Source organism: Eucyclogobius newberryi, unplaced genomic scaffold, assembly GCF_026437365.1.
Source record: "Eucyclogobius newberryi isolate DKJ021-1_F unplaced genomic scaffold, fEucNew1.0.hap1 SCAF_124, whole genome shotgun sequence".
Lineage (NCBI taxonomy): Eukaryota > Metazoa > Chordata > Actinopteri > Gobiiformes > Gobiidae > Eucyclogobius > Eucyclogobius newberryi.
In genome coordinates, this window is record NW_027315751.1 from 141,826 (window position 1) to 160,689 (window position 18,864).

The 18,864-nt window shown below is 39.8% G+C and overlaps 1 protein-coding gene across 1 annotated transcript; it reads left to right on the forward strand.

Annotated features, from left to right (window-relative positions):
* The first annotated feature begins 12,036 nt into the window (after positions 1 to 12,036).
* tmem115 (transmembrane protein 115) lies at positions 12,037 to 18,864 on the forward strand. The gene is made up of 3 exons (XM_072442026.1): positions 12,037 to 12,664; positions 14,845 to 15,209; positions 18,385 to 18,864. Exons 1-3 carry the CDS (start codon positions 12,173 to 12,175, stop codon positions 18,632 to 18,634), a joined length of 1,107 nt encoding a protein of 368 aa, XP_072298127.1. The 5' UTR covers positions 12,037 to 12,172; the 3' UTR covers positions 18,635 to 18,864.

The window sequence follows — 18,864 nt, forward strand, 5'->3', positions numbered from 1 at the left end:
CTCTTTCCTGGTTCATTCTTTGGGTTTGGGGGGGTCTCTTTGTTTGGCACCGGAAACAAATGATTCAATCTCATCATGGATATATGCAAACTCTGAACACTTCATACTAGTAGCACCTGTGGAAATATGATTATTGGTGAAAATGCATTTCCAATACCTTTGCCATTGCACAGCAGAACAAAACACAGACCTGGCCTTTATCAAAAGTCAAGCAGAAAAGGATTTGGTGACTTGGATGATTGAAGACAACTCCTGGATCGGTTGGGACACCAACACGGGCTGGAGGTGGTCTGGAGTTCACACACTGGATGAGTGGGGGCCCTCTGGATGTGAACAGCTCCATCTGCACCTTGGAGGATCAGAGTCACTAAAGACGGGAGCTATGCCCAGACACTGCCCTTCCTCTGCTACAAAGGTAGGTGATGAGAAATGTGACGCCTAACAAGGAGATGCAATCAACCAGTGGCATGTGGTCAGGGCAAACAAGGCCAAATATCCAAATAAGCCTGTTTACCCCTCACTTCTGCTTGTTGAAGCATCGCTGGAAGTCAGTGTCTTTTAGCGGCCTCTATAGGCCACTGAGCAGTACTGCGTGGGAAGCTTGGTTTCTCCTCTCACGCGTGCTTTTAGAACCGGAGCGGACAGTGGCTTGTTTTAGCTGAATAAACATGTGGGAATCGCGGCTGTTTGTCTAATTGTGTCTAACCGACGCAAAGCAACAGTAATAGTATTTACAAAGACACTTCACTTTTTTTTGTGCAATGATTTTACCTAAACGTGTATTTGTGGGTTATATGATTTTATTTTCAGAAGTTTGCATTTATTTAATTTTGTTTGCAAAATTACAAACTGTTTTTTGTTTGTTTGTTTTGTAGATATTGTTATTTATTATTTATTAAGTTTGTTTACTGCACAAAATAAAATGAAAAAATACAAGTTGCTGTGGCAGTTCTATTTCATGCCCACAGCTCCTCTCTGGTGCTCTCTTATACTTATACTTATACTGCATCTGGTAGTTTTAAATCCACTGAACATGGCAGTAGTGCTCTTCTCCCACCCAAGCGTACCATGTGACCGCTCTGACCAATCAGAGCGAGAGCTGAAACTAAATATTAAAAAGCTGTTTTTAAGAAACGGGGGAAAATAAACGATTTGAAAAAAAAAGTAAATTGTCACAAAATGTGACGAAAGCTGTAGAGGCCACGTCAGCAGAACAGGAACAGTTGATTCAGCCAGACTTGCCTGTATTTTAAAAGGGTAAACTCTCTGTTACTGTGGTATGCTGGAAGGATCTGGCATAAAGGTGTAATTAGTACTGTGGCCTGGTGTAAGAAGCTGTGAAACATCAACAAAGCCATGGAGACTTTGAGAGAGGGTCCAGCAACTGGAGGCCGAGCGGGCAGCAGGATGCAGCCAAACCTAGACTGACCTGTGTGAGAATCTTAGAACTCTTCAGCATTTATACCTGACAAAAGAGAGCCACTGTGTATGTGTCTTAAATGTACTATAATTGAAGTGAGCAGAACTGCACTTTGGGGCATATTTGTGGGAAACTAAATAAGCCCACGTCAGTTGACTCCTCCACATGTGACGAGCTCACAGTTTGCCATGCTAAATGCTTCAGTGCAGAATCAGCAGGAGAAGATGGATCAAATGTCTAAAGCTCTGGTAGACATGGAAACATGTCGGTGTAATTCCCTGTTCGTCCAGGATAAGATTAGATATGCCTTTATTTGTCCACACATGGGGACATTTTGGTGTTGCAACGCAAGTAGATACAGAAGAAAAGAACAGATAACACTCTTAATAGAAAAAAACTCTTATAAACAGAACTACTATGTACAGAACAGAGAGAGAGTTCCATAGTAGAAAAAGATTCAGTTGTTTCATCTGGACTCCAAGAGTCATTCTCAATCTGCGAATCAAGACCGGGAACTCAGATATTTATCCTACTCTGGGTAGGCCCTGCCCACCGGGCGGGACTTCCTGATGAAAAGGTCCATTAAATCAGTCCTTTAATGGGCCATAAGCCTCATACTGACCCTGACTCACACTCTCTCTCCTCCCCGTGTAGCTCATTAGCGCGAGCTCTGACTAGAATCTCACACCCAAAACAATCAGAAATGCAAACTCCTATGACAAAATACAGATAAAACAATGGCTCATTGCCAACAGGATCTGTCAACACTAACGGCACCTGCTCTCTCTGCTGCCCCCTGCAGGCTAACGACACCTGCTCTCTCTGCTGCCCCCTGCAGGCTAACGACACCTGCTCTCTCTGCTGCCCCCTGCAGGCTAACGACACCTGCTCTCTCTGCTGCCCCCTGCAGGCTAACGACACCTGCTCTCTCTGCTGCCCCCTGCAGGCTAACGACACCTGCTCTCTCTGCTGCCCCCTGCAGGCTAACGACACCTGCTCTCTCTGCTGCCCCCTGCAGGCTAACGACACCTGCTCTCTCTGCTGCCCCCTGCAGGCTAACGACACCTGCGATCTCTGCTGCCCCCTGCAGGCTAACGACACCTGCTCTCTCTGCTGCCCCCTGCAGGCTAACGACACCTGCTCTCTCTGCTGCCCCCTGCAGGCTAACGACACCTGCTCTCTCTGCTGCCCCCTGCAGGCTAACGACACCTGCTCTCTCTGCTGCCCCCTGCAGGCTAACGACACCTGCTCTCTCTGCTGCCCCCTGCAGGCTAACGACACCTGCGATCTCTGCTGCCCCCTGCAGGCTAACGACACCTGCTCTGTCTGCTGCCCCCTGCAGGCTACTTAATGTAAATAGTGTATATGTTTCTAGCATCTGAGTAAAATCATTGCTTTATTGTATTTTTTATTCCCAATTTTAGGCTGACTGTAACAGCATCTACGGGACTACAGATGAAAAATAGCCTTTTGGCTAATTCTGGCATATTTACAGAAATGTTTATTAATATGCACTGTCCCTGAAATGAATGAATAAATAAAGATAATGAAGGAACCTCTAAGCGGCGACAGAGACCTCACCGAGAGTTTAGTGGAACTTTACTGTGGAGGAAGAAGGAGGAAAATGGCTCCACCTGAATTAGCTCCTTTCCGTATCCTTGACCCGGATGTGCGTCATTGTCATGGTAAGGACCGTCCAAACTGATCAGTGAAGTCAAGAAAGAGTAAGGAAAAGCGACATTATTTGTTTTTATCTACAGATATATTACATCACAATGTACATAAACCTAAAAAACTAACCCAAATAGGTTCTTTATTAAACTATAAGGTGTTATTAAGCAGTATTTGTAACTAACTATTTACAAGCATTTATCATTTTGTCATTTATCATTGAAAACTGTTTAGTAAGCATCTTATTAATGCTTTTACACACGTCTTGTACATGGTTTAATAACTATTTTTTTGTTAGTGGTTTATTAACTCAAAGTATTATAAGCCATAAATGCACAAACAAATAACTAGTACTTATTAATGGCTTATAGTTGACGATAGAACCTTAAAACCTACTTTTTATAATATGTTGTTGTTCAGGGCAGTCAAAGTTAACACATTAACTCACTAATCACTGACGCATTAATTACGACTGACGCTGATTAATCTGTTCAAAATGTTTTGACCAAATGCGCCCTTTTAGATTCTAGAGGCTTCCCCAAGCAAAGGATCACATCATGCACTTTGCTCCTGATTTGATAGTATACAACAACAACAACAACGACAACAACCACAACAACAACAGACAAAAAAAGACAAAAATTAAACCAAAAGAAAATGTATCACCGACGACCCTCCTCTTAAATGTTTGTTACATGGTTCTATTTGTTACATGGTTCTATTTGTTACATGGATCTATTTGTTACATTTATCTATTTGTTACATGGATCTATTTGTTACATGGTTCTATTTGTTACATGGTTCTATTTATTACATGGTTCTATGGATCTATTTGTTACATGGATCTATTTGTTACATGGTTCTATTTGTCACATGGATCTATTTGTTACATGGTTCTATTTGTTACATGGATCTATTTGTTACATGGTTCTATTTGTTACATGGATCTATTTGTTACATGGATCTATTTGTTACATGGATCTATTTGTCACATGGTTCTATTTGTTACATGGTTCTATTTGTTACATGGTTCTATTTGTTACATGGTTCTATTTGTTATATGGATCTATTTGTCACATGGTTCTATTTGTTACATGGATCTATTTGTCACATGGTTCTATTTGTTACATGGTTCTATTTGTTACATGGTTCTATTTGTTACATGGTTATATTTGTTACATGGTTCTATTTGTCACATGGAACTATTTGTTACATGGTTCTATTTATTACATGGTTCTATTTGTTACATGGTTCTATTTGTTACATGGATCTATTTGTTACATGGATCTATTTGTTACATGGTTCTATTTGTTACATGGATCTATTTGTTACATGGTTCTATTTATTACATGGTTCTATTTGTTACATGGCTCTATTTGTCACATGGATCTATTTGTTACATGGATCTATTTGTTACATGGTTCTATTTGTCACATGGTTCTATTTGTCACATGGATCTATTTGTTACATGGTTCTATTTGTTACATGGTTCTATTTGTCACATGGTTCTATTTGTTACATGGTTCTATTTGTTACATGGATCTATTTGTCACATGGTTCTATGGATCTATTTGTTACATTAGTTCTATTTGTCACATGGATCTATTTGTTACATGGTTCTATTTGTTACATGGTTCTATTTGTTATATGGATCTATTTGTTACATGGTTCTATTTGTCACATGGTTCTATTTGTTACATGGTTCTATTTGTTACATGGATCTATTTGTTACATGGTTCTATTTGTTACATGGATCTATTTGTTACATGGTTCTATTTGTTACATGGTTCTATTTGTTACATGGATCTATTTGTCACATGGTTCTATTTGTTACATGGTTCTATTTGTTACATGGTTCTATTTGTTACATGGTTCTATTTGTTATATGGATCTATTTGTCACATGGTTCTATTTGTTACATGGATCTATTTGTCACATGGTTCTATTTGTTACATGGTTCTATTTGTTACATGGTTCTATTTGTTACATGGTTATATTTGTTACATGGTTCTATTTGTCACATGGATCTATTTGTTACATGGTTCTATTTATTACATGGTTCTATTTGTTACATGGTTCTATTGGTTACATGGATCTATTTGTTACATGGATCTATTTGTTACATGGTTCTATTTGTTACATGGATCTATTTGTTACATGGTTCTATTTATTACATGGTTCTATTTGTTACATGGCTCTATTTGTCACATGGATCTATTTGTTACATGGATCTATTTGTTACATGGTTCTATTTGTCACATGGATCTATTTGTTACATGGTTCTATTTGTCACATGGTTCTATTTGTTACATGGTTCTATTTGTTACATGGATCTATTTGTCACATGGTTCTATGGATCTATTTGTTACATTAGTTCTATTTGTCACATGGATCTATTTGTTACATGGTTCTATTTGTTACATGGATCTATTTGTTACATGGTTCTATGGATCTATTTGTTACATTAGTTCTATTTGTCACATGGATCTATTTGTTACATGGTTCTATTTGTTACATGGATCTATTTGTTACATGGTTCTATTTGTTACATGGTTCTATTTGTCACATGGTTCTATTTGTTACATGGTTCTATTTGTTATATGGATCTATTTGTCACATGGTTCTATTTGTTACATGGTTCTATTTGTTACATGGATCTATTTGTTACATGGTTATATTTGTTACATGGTTATATTTGTTACATGGTTCTATTTGTTACATGGTTCTATTTGTCACATGGTTCTATTTGTTATATGGATCTATTTGTCACATGGTTCTATGGATCTATTTGTTACATTAGTTCTATTTGTCACATGGATCTATTTGTTACATGGTTCTATTTGTTACATGGATCTATTTGTTACATGGTTCTATTTGTTACATGGTTCTATTTGTTACATGGATCTATTTGTCACATGGTTCTATGGATCTATTTGTTACATTAGTTCTATTTGTCACATGGATCTATTTGTTACATGGTTCTATTTGTTACATGGATCTATTTGTTACATGGTTCTATTTGTTACATGGTTCTATTTGTTACATGGTTCTATTTGTTACATGGTTCTATTTGTCACATGGTTCTATTTGTTACATGGATCTATTTGTCACATGGTTCTATTTGTTACATGGTTATATTTGTTACATGGTTCTATTTGTTACATGGTTCTATTTGTTATATGGATCTATTTGTCACATGGTTCTATTTGTTACATGGATCTATTTGTCACATGGTTCTATTTGTTACATGGTTCTATTTGTTACATGGTTCTATTTGTTACATGGTTCTATTTGTTACATGGTTCTATTTGTCACATGGATCTATTTGTTACATGGTTCTATTTATTACATGGTTCTATTTGTTACATGGTTCTATTTGTTACATGGATCTATTTGTTACATGGATCTATTTGTTACATGGTTCTATTTGTTACATGGATCTATTTGTTACATGGTTCTATTTATTACATGGTTCTATTTGTTACATGGCTCTATTTGTCACATGGATCTATTTGTTACATGGATCTATTTGTTACATGGTTCTATTTGTCACATGGTTCTATTTGTCACATGGATCTATTTGTTACATGGTTCTATTTGTTACATGGTTCTATTTGTCACATGGTTCTATTTGTTACATGGTTCTATTTGTTACATGGATCTATTTGTCACATGGTTCTATGGATCTATTTGTTACATTAGTTCTATTTGTCACATGGATCTATTTGTTACATGGTTCTATTTGTTACATGGATCTATTTGTTACATGGTTCTATTTGTTACATGGTTCTATTTGTTACATGGTTCTATTTGTTACATGGATCTATTTGTCACATGGTTCTATGGATCTATTTGTTACATTAGTTCTATTTGTCACATGGATCTATTTGTTACATGGTTCTATTTGTTACATGGATCTATTTGTTACATGGTTCTATTTGTTACATGGTTCTATTTGTCACATGGTTCTATTTGTTACATGGTTCTATTTGTTATATGGATCTATTTGTCACATGGTTCTATTTGTTACATGGTTCTATTTGTTACATGGATCTATTTGTTACATGGTTATATTTGTTACATGGTTATATTTGTTACATGGTTCTATTTGTTACATGGTTCTATTTGTTACATGGTTATATTTGTTACATGGTTCTATTTGTTACATGGTTCTATTTGTCACATGGTTCTATTTGTTATATGGATCTATTTGTCACATGGTTCTATGGATCTATTTGTTACATTAGTTCTATTTGTCACATGGATCTATTTGTTACATGGTTCTATTTGTTACATGGATCTATTTGTTACATGGTTCTATTTGTTACATGGTTCTATTTGTTACATGGATCTATTTGTCACATGGTTCTATGGATCTATTTGTTACATGGATCTATTTGTTACATGGATCTATTTGTTACATGGTTCTATTTGTTACATGGATCTATTTGTTACATGGTTCTATTTGTTACATGGTTCTATTTGTTACATGGTTCTATTTGTCACATGGTTCTATTTGTCACATGGTTCTATTTGTTACATGGTTCTATTTGTTATATGGATCTATTTGTCACATGGTTCTATTTGTTACATGGATCTATTTGTTACATGGTTCTATTTGTTACATGGTTCTATGGATCTATTTGTTACATGGATCTATTTGTTACATGGTTCTATTTGTTACATGGTTCTATTTGTTACATGGATCTATTTGTTACATGGTTCTATTTGTTACATGGTTCTATTTGTCACATGGTTCTATTTGTTACATGGTTCTATTTGTTACATGGTTCTATTTGTTACATGGATCTATTTGTTACATGGTTCTATTTGTTACATGGTTCTATTTGTCACATGGTTCTATTTGTCACATGGTTCTATTTGTTACATGGTTCTATTTGTTATATGGATCTATTTGTCACATGGTTCTATTTGTTACATGGTTCTATTTGTTACATGGATCTATTTGTTACATGGTTCTATTTGTTACATGGATCTATTTGTTACATGGTTCTATTTGTTACATGGTTCTATGGATCTATTTGTTACATGGATCTATTTGTTACATGGTTCTATTTGTCACATGGTTCTATTTGTTACATGGTTCTATTTGTTACATGGTTCTATTTGTTACATGGTTCTATGGATCTATTTGTTACATGGATCTATTTGTTACATGGTTCTATTTGTTACATGGTTCTATGGATCTATTTGTTACATGGATCTATTTGTTACATGGTTCTATTTGTTACATGGTTCTATTTGTTACATGGTTCTATTTGTTACATGGTTCTATGGATCTATTTGTTACATGGATCTATTTGTTACATGGATCTATTTGTTACATGGTTCTATTTGTTACATGGTTCTATTTGTTACATGGATCTATTTGTTACATGGTTCTATTTGTTACATGGATCTATTTGTTACATGGTTCTATTTGTTACATGGTTCTCTGGATCTATTTGTTACATGGATCTATTTGTTACATGGTTCTATTTGTCACATGGTTCTATTTGTTACATGGTTCTATTTGTTACATGGTTCTATTTGTTACATGGTTCTATGGATCTATTTGTTACATGGATCTATTTGTTACATGGATCTATTTGTTACATGGTTCTATTTGTTACATGGTTCTATTTGTTACATGGTTCTATTTGTTACATGGATCTATTTGTTACATGGTTCTATTTGTTACATGGTTCTATGGATCTATTTGTTACATGGATCTATTTGTTACATGGTTCTATTTGTCACATGGTTCTATTTGTTACATGGTTCTATTTGTTACATGGTTCTATTTGTTACATGGTTCTATGGATCTATTTGTTACATGGATCTATTTGTTACATGGATCTATTTGTTACATGGTTCTATTTGTTACATGGTTCTATTTGTTACATGGTTCTATTTGTTACATGGATCTATTTGTTACATGGTTCTATTTGTTACATGGTTCTATGGATCTATTTGTCACATGGTTCTATTTGTCACATGGATCTATTTGTCACATGGATCTATTTGTTACATGGTTCTATTTGTTACATGGTTCTATGGATCTATTTGTTACATGGATCTATTTGTTACATGGTTCTATTTGTCACATGGATCTATTTGTTACATGGTTCTATTTGTTACATGGTTCTATGGATCTATTTGTTACATGGATCTATTTGTTACATGGATCTATTTGTTACATGGTTCTATTTGTTACATGGTTCTATTTGTTACATGGATCTATTTGTTACATGGTTCTATTTGTTACATGGATCTATTTGTTACATGGTTCTATTTGTTACATGGTTCTATGGATCTATTTGTTACATGGTTCTATTTGTTACATGGTTCTATTTGTTACATGGATCTATTTGTTACATGGTTCTATTTGTTACATGGTTCTATGGATCTATTTGTCACATGGTTCTATTTGTCACATGGATCTATTTGTCACATGGATCTATTTGTTACATGGTTCTATTTGTTACATGGTTCTATGGATCTATTTGTTACATGGATCTATTTGTTACATGGTTCTATTTGTCACATGGATCTATTTGTTACATGGTTCTATTTGTTACATGGTTCTATGGATCTATTTGTTACATGGATCTATTTGTTACATGGATCTATTTGTCACATGGTTCTATTTGTCACATGGATCTATTTGTTACATGGATCTATTTGTTACATGGTTCTATTTGTTACATGGTTCTATGGATCTATTTGTTACATGGATCTATTTGTTACATGGATCTATTTGTTACATGGTTCTATTTGTTACATGGTTCTATGGATCTATTTGTTACATGGATCTATTTGTCACATGGTTCTATTTGTCACATGGATCTATTTGTTACATGGATCTATTTGTCACATGGTTCTATTTGTCACATGGATCTATTTGTCACATGGATCTATTTGTCACATGGATCTATTTGTTACATGGTTCTATGGATCTGTTAGCGTACTCACTTTCCCAGAATGCACCGCTGCTGCGTCAGCTCACGTGCCCATGTGCGTGCCTCGTGATTGGACGTCGTCGTTGCAGGTGACGTTGGCAGACGGCGCAGCTCCCGTACCTCTCGCCGCGGTCTCTGTAGCAGAGGAGTGTCCGCCGCGATTAAAACCTATTTCTGCCGCCGACTGTTCACTATTTCAACCCAAACTGTGACAGAAACGAAGAGGGTTCATTTACTATTTGTTACGTCAGAATTGTTCTTAATCTCACAGAGTTTTGGCTCGTTTTGCGCTTTGTTTTGGAGGCCTGTCGCGAGCTGCGGGGAATCCTCGGACTCGCTTTGGGAAAACGCTGGGCCGAGACAACGCTGACTCCGGGCAATGGAGCTCCAGGACTTGGATCACCACTAAAGGTGACACGATGACGCCTCAAACACGGCCTCGCCACTGTGAGACACCGCTAAACGAGCCTGTACCGCCGATGCTAATGTGTTGACAAGCAGCAGCTTTACTCTCGAGCTCGTGCAGCAGAAGTTGGCAGTTTGAGGAAGGATTTACATTGTGGATATTGCTCTGGTTCTCCACCTCGAGCTTGTGGCGACCGTTCCTGTCCATGTCGGGAAGTTTCAGGTCGTTTGTGCGGGTAGTTTGTGTAGTAGTTGGTGCGGGTAGTTTGTGTTGTTTGTGTAGTAGTTTGTGTTGTTGGTGAAGGGCGAGTTCTCACAAACGTGTGGCATTTGATCATGAGTCAATAAAACGTGTCTCATTCAGTGTGATTCACGTCATTCTTTGCTAAACCATGTGTATTTGTTTAATCATTCATTGTTTTTAAATGGCAGATGTGGTTCTTGCCTTTTCCAATTCCTTTGACAGTTTAAAGGTAACTCATAAATCAACGGGGCGTGCACTTCAGGGTCAGAGGTCAACATTAGGACAGTGTAGTATGACATAGTTCAAAGATTAATTGCAACTAGTTGATTTTATAAATAATGGTCGACAAATGTAATAATTGAATCATCGCTTTGAGAGTTGTTATGACTGAGACAGAGCAGCAGTTCAATGATGCTAGAATTATGTTACATTTGTGTTTTTGTTGTCGTGGATAAGTTCTCAAACTGCATCTTGGTCAAATCTGGTTGTAATGTCATATTCACAGGCCTTTTGCGATTTAAAAAAATGAATTAAGGAATCAAAATGAATACTCGATGAATCGATGATCTAACTAGGGGTCGGAATCACAGGGCCCTTCACGATTCGATGCACGGTGCTCAATACGATGATATCACAATGTTGCGATACGTGTGATAATCGATATAATGCTCGTGATATTCTACGATCTATCAATAATGACTCATGGCGATGTGTCGACACAGCACGATATATCGATATATCGGCACCCCTATGACACCAGTCTGGAACAGTGGTTTTCAATCTGTGGTACGGGCACGCTCGGTATGTTGTAGGGCTGAAACAAGTGAATTAATTCATCGCAAAAAAACTATTATTAAATTTGTTATCTTCAACTAATTTAGTAATTGTTTTTGTGAATAGTCCAGAAAACAAAGTCCAAAAATACTTGTGCTGATTTCTGATTCTGATTCTGAATATGTTTTTATGGATCGGACACAGGAAACATGCATAATAGTGTTTCTGATGAGCCTTTATAGCTTCATCTCCATCAAATTTAGTAAAAACTCTCATATTAACGACAAAAGAATGGATTAACCAAAAGAATAACTGTTAGAACAATAAAATAGCACAGTCATCGTTAGTTGGAGACATAATATGTTGGCTTTGTGTTTATTGGTAATGTTGGTGTCTTAGTCGACTTATGATTTCATTATGATTTTATGGAACCCTGTGTTAATTGGGCAGGTGAAAAGTTAACTAGAATATTATCATTACATCAAATACTGTATTAAAGTACCGACAGCGCCATTCGGTTTTGCAATACCATCAAACTAAAGCTGCTTTTCCTCCTCCAGCTCTCCGGGCGACGCCTTTTGAATATGTGACGCTACCCGCACTCCTGCCCGCCTCCTCACTCCGCCGTAGCTAATCTTCTTACCAACCCCCAAACGACCCAGCGCCCCTCGAATTCGTCCTCCCCGAACTCCCACCATGAATCGTTACCTCCCCGTGGCCAGACAGCACTTCCTGGCGGCGCTGGCCAGCACTAGCGTGGTCGTGAAGTCCATCAGCGCCGTTGTAGTCTTGCTCTATCTCCTCTCGTTCGCCGTGGACACTTCTTACTCCTTAGGAATCACACCGGGATATCTCTTCCCGCCCAACTTCTGGGTTTGGACTTTGGTCACACACGGCATGGTGGAGCAGCACATTTGGGGCGTGGTCGCCAACGTGGGGACGGTGATGGCCTGCGGCCGACTCTTGGAACCGCTGTGGGGCGCCCTGGAATTGCTGATCTTCTTCGCCGTGGTGAACGTGGCGGCCGGTCTGCTCGCCGGGCTGTCCTACTTTCTCACGTACGTGGCGACGTTTGACCTGGACTTCCTGTTTGCGGTGAGGATCCACGGAGCGGCCGGGTTCCTGGGTGGAGTGCTGGTGGCGTTGAAGCAGACAACGGGAGACACGACGGTGCTGAGAGTGCCGCAGGTGAGTGAGCGCTAAACGTAACTCGACACAGAACATGCAGCGGCTGGAGAATGTCGTTTTTCTCCTCTGCGCTTGCCAAACTTCCAACAGAATGAAAAATACATCTTAAGGCACATGCATCCGCCACTTTGGTTCGCGGCCCATGGGTTGAGAAAGACAGTTGTAAGGATTCGGCTGATCTGTTTAGTTTCACCAAAAACGGGCTGCATCTTACAATTATTTGATTAGTGGACGAGTCAGCGATTATTTTTGTTATTAGTAAACTCTTTTTATTTCTATTGTACATTGAAACATGCAAAATTGACTTTTTGGAGCTTTTAGCCGTGTTCTAACATTGTTCCCTCATCAAAATCATACCTGGAGTAGCGTTTAGCTTTGTTCACGCTAGTTTGAGGAAATCCTCCCCACTTTCTCAAAAGCAGACCTCGCTGCTGCTCCACAATCACTGACTCTGAGAATCTTCTCCGCTGTTTTTAAGTCCAAAAATGGCCGCCGTGCTCGCCAATCCTCGTCTCATCAGGATCAGTGCAGCAGCGTGCCGAGACCAGGAAATAAACTGACAGTGTGTTCTATGAAGGGGAATTACACAGTTTGCAGTGTAGGAAATGGGCAGAGATCCCAATGTAATTTTGTTTGTTATAAATATTTTCTTATTTTAATTCTGAAAGCCAAACTAAAAGTTATCAAGAGCATGTTTGAAAGTCAATAACTATACAAATAATGCATCATATTAACCAAAGAGAAGTGAAATATGGTGATTGAAGTCTTCTAGATGGAGAACATTTACAAATGAAGTGTCATTTTTGACGAAAATCCAAAATTGTTGATTCTTTATTGACATTTTGATTTAATAATGCCTCTGTATAGTCTAGATAACGATTAAAATCATAAAAAGAAATCCAACTAATGATTGTTTTGAACGTCAACTGGTCACAATTAGTCGCTTTATCGTTGCAGCCCGATAAAACCCTTTAAAAACATCTTTACTGGGTGCTATGTATTTATAGAAGGGTTCATTGGGTTTCAACAAAATGACAGATCCAATTTGCATTTTTCAAATTTAATAAAAATCTCTTACAACTAATCAGTCAATCAAAAAAAATTGCCTGATAAATCTAAATGAGTTTGATAGCTAAATTACTCGAATCCAACCAGCGGCGGCGGTTAATGCTAAAAGCCTGTCTTTTCCGCACGAGCAGCAGGAAATGAACGATACATAACTTTATTAGCACTATAATGTCACACTGTTTACCCAGATCTGGAGCTACAGTGGAACAGTTATTTCCAGGTTGTACTCGGAGCAGGTTTGGTGCATTTGTCCGGGTTAGGGTTAGGGTTCAGCCATTGTTCTTCTGCCACATCAGTGTTTGTGGGTGAATGGTGGGAACTGGCAGCTCATTGGCTGCGTGTGCTTTTCACGGAAACCAAAATGGTCACACTATTTTCATATCCAAACAGAGCTTTTGGTTAGTTGTTAAGCAGGGACGTTCAACAAACAACGAAGACAAATACAGTTACGTTGGGCCGCAACGATCGGAATGATTGTGACTAGTCGATGATTCATGTTAAGTGTACGTAATTGGATTTTGATCATTGTTATCTGGATCAGGGTTGTCAAAGGTATCGAAAATCCAATAGTAATTAATACTAAAACTGGTGTCAAAACAAGATACGGTACTCATTTGATTTTGAGGAAAAAATTGGCAAAATTTGACTTGTCCTGAACAATTTTCGAATTTATCAGAACGAGTAAAATACAACATGGTAAAATAAAGACGGTACATTATTCTGTGTTAAAGTCTGTTGAAAGAAAAAGGATGATATAACGGTATCGAGGCTATCGCTTAGTATCAAAATAGAGTTTGTGTTGTGCCGCTGCCACAGGCGCCAAAAGACCCTGTACAACCAAAACAATGGATATGAAAACTAAAACAGAACTAAAATCAATCATTCACTTTATTTATAAATAGTTTCAACCTTTATTTGGTAAAAAAAAAGATTTTTTTCTTCTTTTTTTTATGACAGTGCATATGACAGATTATTCCCTGCTTTTATGATGACAGAAGACGACTATAATGAGGAACACTCTATGTGTTATCTATATATATTTGTAATCATTTTCCTCTAGATATTGAAGTTTTAAAGGTTCCAGACGATTGATCCGTAAACGTTCCCTGCAGGTGCGGCTAAAGGCGGCGCCGGCCCTGGTGCTCCTGCTGCTGGCGCTGCTGCGTCTCTCCGGGCTCCTGGACAGCGCCGCCCCTCTGGCCGCCTACGCGTACGGGGCCTTGTCGGGCTGGGTCTACCTGCGCTTCTACCAGAGACACAGCAGGGGACGGGGGGACATGTCGGACCACTTTGCCTTCGCCAGCTTCTTCCCCGAGGCGCTGCAGCCGGCCGTGGGCTTCCTGGCCGGCCTGGTGCACGCGGCGCTGGTCAAGGTTAAGGTGTGCCGGAAGATGGTGAAGCGGTACGACGTGGGGGCGCCGTCCTCCATCACCATCAGTCTGCCGGGGACGGACCCCCAGGATGCAGAGAGAAGAAGGTGAGAGACAATTGTGCATATTTGGCTCGAGCCTTCCAGAATGGAATGGATCGAGACATTGTTCTTGCCATTGTTTCTTATTATTATTGTTTTGCATGGTAACATTTTGCCACAACTCGGGCATTTTTGACCCTCTAACATCGATGAATGTCACACATGGGGTCATAGGTCACACATGGGGTCATAGGTCACACATGGGGTCATAGGTCACACATGGGGTCACAGGTCACACATGGGGTCACAGGTCACACATGGGGACATAGGTCACACATGGGGTCATAGGTCACACATGGGGTCATAGGTCACACATGGGGTCATAGGTCACACATGGGGTCATAGACGCGATCGGCTCGGCCCGAACTCCAATAAAATGGAGGTTGTGAGAACGCCCGTCACAACAGTGGCAACTAGTTCAAAAAAGAAGAAACATGAAACGCTTAATCTTTTCGCGCGGGGAGGGGGAGGCGGTCGCGCGGGGAGGGGGAGGGAGAGGGGGAGGCGGTCGCCCGGGGAGGGGGAGGCGGTCGCCCGGGGAGGGGGAGGCGGTCGCCCGGGGAGGGGGAGGCGGTCGCGCGGGGAGGGGGAGGGGGAGGGGGAGGCGGTCGCCCGGGGAGGGGGAGGGGGAGGCGCGGGGAGGGGGAGGCGGTCGCGCGGGGAGGGGGAGGCGGTCGCCCGGGGAGGGGGAGGCGGTCGCGCGGGGAGGGGGTCGCGCGGGGAGGGGGTCGCGCGGGGAGGGGGTCGCGCGGGGAGGGGGAGGCGGAGGCGGTTGCCCGGGGAGGGGGAGGGGGAGGCGGTGGCGGTCGCCCGGGGAGGCGGTCGCGGTCGCGCGGGGAGGGGGAGGCGGTTGCCATCATCGCTGCTCCGCGGCTTTAATTTTCAGTTAGTATTCCTTGCGTTTTGGTCAAATGTGAGCCATTCTTATGTTGAATCTTATTTGAGGCGATAATACAATGGAAGAACTTTTTTTTTTTTTCTGATTTTAAAATTCCTCTTTTTAAAATGCTCTCTCATCAGAATGTTTGATCATAACACATTAAAAAAATTATAAATGGAGATCTGATTTAAAGGCAAGTGATTTAAATAAATTGCAGAAATTGCTTTTTAATTGTTTTCCCCCATATTTCCAGTGTATAAATGTGTTCAATTACAATAAATGGGGAAAATTCTAATTTCTACGTTTCGGGAATATCAAATTGTGAGAGAGAATCCAAAAGCTGCGGGAAAAAATCATCCGTGGGGATTGTAAGATATGAAATAAAATACATCGATATCTATACTTTTTCATATCTGCACCAATAAGGCCACTTCAATGCGAAGCACTCACTTCTGAGAAAAGAAAACTGTTGTCAAAACCTGTGCGAGGATTTAAAAATATATATCTATTTTTTTTATTGAAATCCACCCTACATACCTGGATTTTTTTTTTCAATGTTACCGGAAACACATTTATTTTATTTGGTCTAAATTAGACTTTAATCCGAGCTTTATTTGAACACAAAAGTGACCATAAAGAGGGTCAGGGTTTGGCTGATTAAAGTCTGTTTTTCAGTTGGCCAGAGGCAAAAACAAACACCTTTATCGCGGTGAATAATTAAGATCTATCTAAATCTCAGACCTAATCTAAAACTGCATCTGGCAGTGCAGCGCTCGTGTAAATCTTGTGCAGCAAAACAGGGAAAGCTGCTTAATTGACAGTGAAAGCGCGTTGTTAAGAGCGACGCATCTTCGCTGTGTGAAGGAGAGGTTTCGCAGGTCTTTCCTTCTGCTGCTGTCAGACTTTATAACAAACACTGTTAGTCCTAAACACTCGCAAATACTGACCTAACCATGTGCAATACTGACCTAACCATGTGCAATACTGACCTAACCATGTGCAATACTGACCTAACCATGTGCAATACTGACCTAACCATGTGCAATACTGACCTAACCATGTGCAATACTGACCTAACCATGTGCAATACTGACCTAACCATGTGCAATTCCGTCATATGTGCAATTACTGTCGTGATTCATGTGCAATTACTGTGAAATTCATCTGCAATCCATGTGCTGTCGTGAAACATATTCATGTGCAATTACTGTCGTGATCACATGCAATGGTATTTATGTATTTATTTATTTATTTGTATCTTTATTATTTTCCCCTCCATCCCTTGTTGGGTTTTGTCTATGGGAGTTTTTGTTTATAGGAGATCTTCTATTGAAAGTGTTTTTTCAAACTTCCTACAAGTGATCTGTTCTTTTCCTCTGTATCTACTGCGTGGCACCAATGAAATTTCCCCATGTGGGACAATAAAGGAATATCTTATCTTATCTTATCTGGAAGAGGAATGTGAAATACAAAACGCATATACAACAACATATAACGTGATAAAATGGTTATATTACTTATCTGTTGTAGATTTTGTCTCGGTTTGAAAAGGTAATTGTGATCTTCATTTCGTGCCGCTGTACTGCGTAACAAAACCGCCATTGGCACGTCTCCATGGAGATGTTATTGCTTTGTCTGGAATGTTCCACAGTTTAGCATTATATCTTGTATTCGGATCGAGAAAAAAACAACGATGGCGTTTATTGCGTGGTGTTTGATGTTAACGTTTCCAGAGCTTTTAAAGCCTGTATCTTTGTCATTTTTGGATCTTTTGACCCAGAATAAAGCCTGGATTAAAGTGTAGTTTCACGTGTGACCCCTGCCCTATATCATGTATCATTATAAATATGCCACTACTACTACTATTCAGTGATACTTTGAACTCATGGCCAAGTACTCGGGGCGTTCCCGTTCTCCAGGGAGAGAAACCGTGCTCCTGTTTGATCGGTCTGTAACATGTTGTGTTTCGGTGAATTCCCACTCCGTCATCTCCCCTGAGTCTTTTCCATTCACTCCTTTGTCAGATCCATGGACAGTTCTGCTCACCCACACGACACACGATCCATAATACATCCCATCATCTACATCATCTGTTTGAAGCGCTGTTTTGAAGTTGACATGAAGTACTTGTTTGTTCAAAACTAGTGTACAATTGTTGGTGGACTTCAAAACAAAAAAATGTTGACTGACTTTTTCCACTTTCTTTCAAAAACACCTCTGCCCTTATTCATTTTATAATATTTCAGCAGGCAAAACATTGAGGTCTTGTCATGAATTGTCTCCGTTTCCATTTCCTTCCAGACAACTGGCCCTGAAAGCGCTGAACGAGCGCCTGAAGCGGGTGGAGGACCACTCGGCGTGGCCCAGCATGGACGACGAGGAGGAGGAGGAGGACGACGAGCTCAGAACGCACTCGCAGCCCCTACTTCCCGTTTCCTCTTCCTCCTCCGGACCAATCGCAGCCTCCGGCACGTCCCACGGCGGCACGGCGCCAGCTTCGGTCCCAGAGTCCAGCATTATCAGCTTTGAGGATGCGCCTTCCAGATCGTAACGACGTTTGCAAAGAAATCCCACTCCCCAAAAAACCAAACTGTGGACGTGACGGTTGCTATGGAGCTGTACAGTGTTGAGAAGTTGATGTTGACTCTTTAAGCCCCTCATTCTCTTCTTGTAAAAGCTGTTTTTTCTGTCTTGGACTTTCTCGCAGAGCTCTGTTCACTGCTTCCATGTCCGTTTCTATGTCCGTTTCTCTTTGACTTTCTAAATAAAGAACGAAATGGG